Below are 8,354 nucleotides of genomic sequence, written 5' to 3'. Positions count from 1 at the left end.
TTCATAATTTTGACCATTGTTTTAACAAAGTTTCCCAACTAGTCTCGAGTTGATTTTTTGATATTTTGTTTATAACACGTTTCTGAACAATATTCCGCAGAAAAACTTCTAATAGTATTTTTTTCCCGAAAAAAAGCTATAATGATTGGCCTATGTATTTAAGATAGTAATTACTATTAATTATTATAATATGAAAATATCAGTTTTTTTTTAAATATCTATTTTTCTTAGTTTGTACTTTTGCATTGAAAAATTCCCCAAAAATTGAGAAGTATCTTTCTATCTTTCAACGATGATTTGTTTACGCCGCTGGTCTACAGCATGTAACTAATCGTACAGCCAACGGACAGGACCATCCCCAAGAAAATATTATGATCCATTATTGAACTTCAATTTACGAAAAAAAAAACGCAAAAGTAGAAGTTTTTCGTATAAGACTTTTCTATTACAAATATCGTTAGGAAGGTGTAGTTTAATTTTTATACAATATACATACCACACCCTATATAGTTTTTATTTATATATACTGATGCAATGGTAATTGTGTATTAATAATAATGCTTTATTATTTATCTCATTAAAAAAATTAATTTGATGTGCCAATATTTTATAAAACTGATACCAAAACATGTTTTATTTCCTAATCAGAAACAGGGTTCCTTTTCAAATCAAAGTCATGAGATTAGTATCCTAGGTCATGACTTTTTTAAACTTGTGGGGTTTCGAAAACACATTCATTACGTTTGAATATTTAGGTGTCTGAAGAACAATTATGTATTGACAGATGACTCACAGGATGCAGTACCATCGCGAGTATTACGATCCCCCTTTTGTAGCAGTTTTATCATGTGTGATACAGAACAATTTTATAAATAAAATTTATACAAATGTCTATAGTTCTATATACAGGGTGTTTCTTAATAATGTGCTAAAATTTAAGGTTATTCTTGGGTAAGAAAAAAACTCCATGTGAACATATGTCCTAAAAGTATTAACTTTTGAACTACAGAATGCTAAGTTTTATGAAAAAACATTTTTTTATGATAACTTTGGTATTACCTATCTTAGATACGCCACTGCCCTTTCTTAAAGTGAAAATCATATCTGAAATCTTCATTCCTTTCTGAGCAAATGTGGTGTCTTGAATTTTTTTCGTTTGACGTACGGTTTTTGCATAAAAAAATAAAATTCATTCATTTGCATCTTATTGGACCACTTACGAAAAAAAAAAAGATTTATGTAACTGAATAATAATTTATTTAAGATAATAACTTTTAAATGTTGAAATTATGAAATTACAGTAATCTACATACATTTTGGAATGGTAAAAGAAAATTATGCTGGCGTAACATATTCAAAAAATATTCAAAAATATTCAATACAAAACCAGTACAGACGCCACTGGCAAAAATAATAAAATTGTTTGTACATCAGAAAATGCATCTCGATGAATAGAAGGCATGTACCAAATTTGAAAAAATATGTAGGGTAAAAGTTATCACAAAAAAATGTTTTTTCTGAAAACGTTAGCACCCTATAGTTCAAAAGTTAAGGCTTTTAGGATATATGTTCACATGAAGTTTTTTTCTTAAAATGGACCCAAGAATAACATCCTTAAATATTAGCATGTTATTAAGAAACACCCTGTATAATGGCGTTATGAATAAATATCTTATAGTAATAGTAATAATACCATATTCATTACTGCTTTTTGTTGCTTATGTTTTATTTTTTGTCAATTATGAATTGAAAATTCTATATCTAATTTAATAATCGGTTTTAAAGATGATTCTCATACTAGTCTTCTCAGGGACATATTTTTCAATGAAAAAGTTATGTATACTACCTATAAAATGCTCTTAAGAACGGAAATTGAAGTCCCGTTTCATCTAACAGAGTACTACAATATTCATATAGATGTCGCTACAGGAAATACGTTGATAGTAAAAATAGTATGATTATTTCATTCATTCAAATTTCAGCAAAAATAAAACAAAAAAAACGAGAAAATGACAGTACGTCAGGTGCACGTTCACGATGATGAGTTGTCCGGCTTATATGTCCATCCCACTCTCTTGCTATCGCATTATTGCATATGAAAAGAGAAGGGTAAATAAATAATAAAAACTTCAATTTGCGGTCGCCGGTTTTTTGTTCTGAAAATATTTCTATTTTCTATCCTCTACATATTATTATGTACATATTTACATAAAAGGAGGATAGCAAGTGTTGTACAAATTTATAAGATTTGCAACCAACTAAAAGTTTCATTTCGTATTATATTCTACATTTTATAGTACTTATATGGATTCGGACCGGAGCAGGTACGAATGTAGTTATTTCTTGTGTGGATCTTTGAGCTGTTATCTTTTATTGTTGGCTGCAAAATACTTATTAAAATAATAAATGCAAAATACTATTATTTTTTAAATGAAAGAAAAAACATTAACAGAGTAAGTATTACAATTTGGAATTTGCTAGGCATAGTTGTATTTAGTATTAAATTCAAGTAAATAATAGGTATTAAAATAAATTTGTAGGTATCTGATTATTTGAAAATAAAAATTACATATGCGACAATGAACTTTCCGCTTACTTAGCCGTAATATAAAATATGACATTGTTGTTGCAATGCACATACAGGTTGTTCCAATAGTGTGACAAAGTTTATAATTATATTCAGTTATAGTTGTATAGGGCAAAATCTTCAGGCCAAAAACAAGATCTTCCGAATATTTAATTCGGTCTGAAAATAATGAATAATGGAAATATGTAATAATAAAATGTGAATCTGAGCAAATAACTTTTTTCGTATCACTACTACAGGCAGTTACTAAACTTTATCACACTATTGTTGCACCCTATATATAACTAGATATATCATTATGGTAAATCAAAAACATAATAGTTAAAAATGTATAATTATCTATGTTTATAATATTATCTGGTAAAATTTTTTTCTTACTTTCAGATACAGAGACAGTTAAATATAACCAGAAGTCTATATGTTAATTCGTAATATACCTATAGTGATGAAAACAACCCGCTCTATGTAGAACAAATTAAGAAAGACGAAGAATTATGGAAAAAATCAATGGCAACAAATTTGGAACAATTTTATAAAAATTGTATACTGCCTGAAATAATATACAAAAATATTCCACCGGGAAAAGGATGTATGGATCCACAATATATTATAGAAGCACAAATTAATAAAAAGAAATAATTTTATTTTATGATTTTTAAATTTTTTTCCTGTTCTACTGTACCTAGTCTATTTATTTCTTTATTATTTTCGTTTATTTACATATTTATTAAACTACACTGTTCCACAGAATTTCTGTTTATATTGGAGGTATTAAAGTACCTACAACTATTTTTTCAAGTGAAGTGAACTGAATACCTATTTCCCATAAAAAAATTTAGTCTCAAATCGTCCTTTTGTACATAATTCTTTACACAATTTTTGGACAAAATAAGTATATCGTACATATTTTTTATATTTTCTCATTATTATGTATATTCACAATTAAAATTCTATTTATATTAATATGCGAATTTTTTTTATCAAGAATTACTTAATATTAATTATTAAAAATATAATATTTTCCATTTCTGTTTATACCAAAGTAAGCCGCTTTATTCACAAATCGTAATTATAACATAACTTTCCGTTATGAACAACTTTTCTTATTAACATTTTTTTATATTATCAAAAACAAAAGCAGTTTATTCTTCAACGTTATTAATTTTGTTAAATTTCTGATCACCCTGTATATATATAAATTACAGTTTTTCATGACAAACATATTCAATTAAAAAGCAAAATATTTTTTGTCACGAATTACTTTTTCTAGTAGAATAGAAAATAAAAATGTTTTCCCTCTTATCCACTAACCGTAGATACTAATATAGGTATATTAATTATAAATTATGGTTTTAAATAAACTAAAAATTGTTTATATTTCATATTTTCTAAAATTATATAATAGTATGGACTTGCACTGTTACTTATATACTTTTATACAAAAATATATCTAAAATGATCATGACATTCTTTAAATATTTACGTATCAATTAACAGAAACCATGACTACCAATTCAGAATCAGGTTATACCAAATTAACCACATACAACAGCTGTTCGTTAAAAATAACCCGAGTCCATTCATAAATAAATTTTTACTAGTGCGACATCTATTACAAATCAAGCGAATTAAAAGTCGGAGATAATGCTATTCATGAATGAATATTTTTTAATAATTTTATTCCAATATAACTTTTTAAATAATAAAGTGATGAACAAACTATGAAATAAAGTCTAATCAGTTTATTTATTTAAAGACAACTATATAAAAAATTGCATAATTCTATAATACTATGAAGAAATAATCGTTTCTTTGTAAAAGTCCAAAAAACCTTCATATTTAGAAATTAATTTCTTACAAATTATTTACCTATCCCAATTAATTTTTGCTTTACTGTCTTCGTTTATACTTTGCCAAATATGATATGAAATTTTACTACTTTCTTCCATTGCTTTAAAAAGATATATTAGAATAAAAAAAGGACTGTTTTCTACTACTTTTCAGTATAATATAGGGGTGCATCAGTTTCCATTCTTAATTGCCCCATATTCTCAAAATTTACACAATCTGCATTCAAAAAAAAGCGGCGTGACACTCGGGCAACATATGTTCCCGAAGAAAACGTTCACGCACAGTATTTACCTAATATATCTAAATTTCTCTAAATTTCCTCACCTTCCTCTACATTTTCCTTCACTTTTTACATTGACTTCGTCGGTATTAATCAGTGTTTCTTCCGGATCTAACTCTTTTTTGATTTTAACTACCCCTTCTAACTTTTCTTTGCTATTAATCAGTATTTCTTCCGGTTCTAACTCTTTTTTGGTTTTAACTAACCCTTCTAACTTCTGTTCCTCTCCTAATTCCATTTCCTCGTTTTTGCTTTTCAATAATATATTACTATGCTCAAAATGTGGCATTTTGTTATCACATATATCAATTCTTGTTTCAACATCTAAACAGGTTTTTATGAATGTAAGGTGAGTGCTAAGTGAATCAAAACATTGCCTACAAACGATGGGATTATCGGTGATGGAAAAATTCTACAACAAGAGTTTATTAAGATTTTGGTATTAATTTATATGCTTTAAAAAATCAGCAAGATGGATATTTACCACTTCTGGGATGTATCTATGAATCATCTCTAATTTCACTTCATAACAGCCTTCGTTAACCAACTGCAAACATAATCGACATATTTTCTGATCATTTTCCATTTTAATTAATTGTTTGTTGTCATATTCCATTAAATATACTTCCCTTAAGTCGACGAATAATATTTTCGGATTAACGTAAGAAACAATCTTGTCCTCCACATAGAGACAAGTGGACTTAAAGCCAAATGCAGAGTAAAGTTTAACAGAACAGGTAGAACATATGACACCTGCATATCTGTTGTCAAAGTCCTGAAATATCTTTTGTTATTGAAAGAGTAAAACGATTATAACTAACAAAAGTCCATTGAAATGTTACATTTTTTTGGGCTTCGCCTGCAAAACTAAAAGGGGGTTAGTGTAAAGTTAAATCCATGTTTATGGGGTCGCAACTCTTGTGACTCGGCCGCCGTCTAGTAAAAAGGGCTGCGAATGGTTTTTATACTACTACTTATTATATCGGGCAAACTATTCGTCGCACAGCAAATTTGTAAAAACATTTTTTGTTGCAAATTAAATTCTCTACAACTTTGGTTTCATGCGAAACTTAACACTATTCTCCAGTACAAGTAAGTATACATTAATATGAATGATTAGGCATAGGAGGCGTCCTTTAAAGTTTTCTTCCAATTTACTTACTAGTACTGGAGAATAGTGTGTTTCGCATCGCTGTAAAACCCTAATAAATAAATAGAATTTGAAAAAAGTTTGTAATGGAAATTATTCCTTGAGAACCGCTCTATCAAAATGCTCTGATGATTTTTTTTTGTAAAATGACCAGAAAAAATGTTATAACAACCAAAAGAAAATTTGTTCCCAAATTTTTATCTATTTTCGTTAATAACTTTGTTATTTTTGGTTCTATGACTAAAAGTTACGGTACCGAAGTTGTAGAGAATTGAATTTGCAACAAAAAATGTATTTACTAATTTTCTGTGCGAGGAATAGTTTTCCCGATATAGTAAGTAGTAGTATAAAAACCATTCGCAGCCTTTTTTACAAGATGGCCGCCGAGGCACAAGGGTTGCGACTAGGGTTGCCAGATTTATTTCATGACTGACCCGGAGAAATTCATGGCTAAAAAAAAAGGTCTTTAGAAAATCTGGGAATGAAATTGTTTACGAAGAAAATGAGCTCTAAAAATATATATATAATCCAAAGTTCTGCAATTAGACAAATCGATGTCTAAAAAAAAAAAGGAATATGACTGGAGGAAATAGATTTCGAGGGTGGGTAGGGCGTTAACCCGGAGAAATGACATGTTAATCCGGCGCCCGAAGATGTACCATCAAAACCCGGAGATCTGGCAAGCCTAGTTGCGACCCCACAAACATGGATTTAACTTTACACCAACCCACTCTTGAGATCCAAAAAATAAAATTGGGTGCTCTGACTTTTGCAACCCCAAATGTAACTTTTCAATGGACTACAATGCTACTAATAATACATGATGAATTACCAGATTCTGTGAAATTGTCCTTAAAATTTCTTTTATAAATTCGTCTATTACTGTAAAATTTGTATTGCTCACAATATTAACGCAAAGTCTGCAAAATATTCCTTTACAATCTTCCATTTTTATATTTATTTTTCCGTTTTCTTTGACAAAATAGAATTTATAACCTATAAAATAAGGATACGGTCAGAACTATTCGAGGTGTTTTCGTTTTGACAAAACTCGGCAACACAAATTGTTTCTAGCAGTTTACATTGTTTACAGGAAAATGCACTCCGGGTGCTCAGGCTCAGCTTAGACTCCTTGTTCCTAGCTTTATCCTTGTTATTGTTATATAGTTTTAAAGAGAGAGAGAAATAAATTAAGATCTCTACGAGTGCAGATATAGTAGGTTTGAACAGCGACAATGAGGATCTTTCGATTTGGCAAATATAGTAACTATTAGTAACTTACAGTTACTCTGAACTGATATTAGTTGCTAATAGGGCTACGAGCAAAGTTGCTCGTAGTAATAGGTACTATGTTTGTCAAAACGAAAGCGCCCAAGGAGCACCCAATAAACGGGGGATAGAACACGATGTACTGATCTTCTTCTAATTTGTTTATATTTTGATGTTTACTGAACTTCTGAACTACTTTTGAGGTTATTTCCCGATTTTCCTATTTAAATAGGATGATAGTGTTGTTTTTATGAGAATTTAGTATTATTGACTTGTTTTAAGAAATATAATTTGTAAATTAAGAAAATGTGTTTTGTTAGAAGCTGCAAAAATATTAAACGATTTTATTTCACCGATATGTTTTACACACTTGCTTTTTATACTGGTCGTGGTTTTTTTCTACAGTTTTCCTTAAAATGACATAGATTTCGTCAATGGCGAAATGTCCTTAGCATGAATCGGGATGAAAGCAATACACGGTGAAAAGCTATGTGTAATTCTTCTGATCATTTTAACAAAGATGATATCATGAAAACCAGTAGGTTGACACTCTTAGAAGGAGCCATTCTTTGTATTAATGAGGGTAGCGACGAAAATAAACTTTTATCATCAACTTCAAAAACTACTGGACGCTGCCGTCAGCCTCATAAGTGTAGAGTTTTATAAGAGAACTTTTGTTGTTTTAGTGTAAGCCCCCAAATCGTCAAAAGAAAGTTTGTTAGATTTGGATAGTAAAGAGAGACTAACAGCCCTTGCAATGATATATATATTGAAAAATCGATGGTGTGGAAATGCCAAACTTTGAAGAAAAAGTAATTGAAAAATTTATTTCGGACAAAAGCAAAATAGACTAATTCACTATAAAAAATAATGTTGTGCACATTTTCCCTATATTTCAATAGACTTAACAATAAAACTACCCCATTTGATTTGTACTAATACTTTGTACCTAAATTTTTCCGCCCTCCATGGTATGGAAGTCAAGAGCCAGCACTGTGTTTAAAAACACTTGTTTTTGCAAATCAGGTATGAGAAATTCGTATCTGGCCTTGGATTATTCCTAGAAGTCTATTAAAAAAGAAGTCACGTATTTGCTTACCCTCAAAGTGTAGCAAAAAACAGATGTTAGAAATTCAGAATTAGAAGTTGATTTTTATTAATAGTTCTGTATAGGATTTATATATTTTTTAATGGTTTTCGATTGGATGGAATTTTAT

The 8,354-nt window shown here is 29.3% G+C and overlaps 1 protein-coding gene across 1 annotated transcript; it reads right to left on the bottom strand.

Annotated features, from left to right (window-relative positions):
* Positions 1-4,762: 4,762 nt before the first annotated feature.
* Positions 4,763-6,803, bottom strand: LOC108915348 (the record flags this gene model as incomplete). The annotated part of the gene is made up of 3 exons (XM_018721362.1): positions 6,701-6,803; positions 5,203-5,493; positions 4,763-5,130 (listed from the first exon to the last, which is right to left on the bottom strand). Coding segments are annotated over exons 2-3 (500 nt in total), but the record flags the coding sequence as incomplete, so codon positions are not given.
* Between the last annotated feature and the right edge of the window lie 1,551 nt (positions 6,804-8,354).

This window comes from Anoplophora glabripennis, unplaced genomic scaffold (genome assembly GCF_000390285.2).
Source record: "Anoplophora glabripennis isolate ALB-LARVAE unplaced genomic scaffold, Agla_2.0 scaffold1339, whole genome shotgun sequence".
Classification (NCBI taxonomy): Eukaryota; Metazoa; Arthropoda; class Insecta; order Coleoptera; family Cerambycidae; genus Anoplophora; species Anoplophora glabripennis.
The sequence above is the reverse complement of the archived record's forward strand: the minus strand, read 5'-3'. Positions and strand labels throughout refer to the sequence as shown.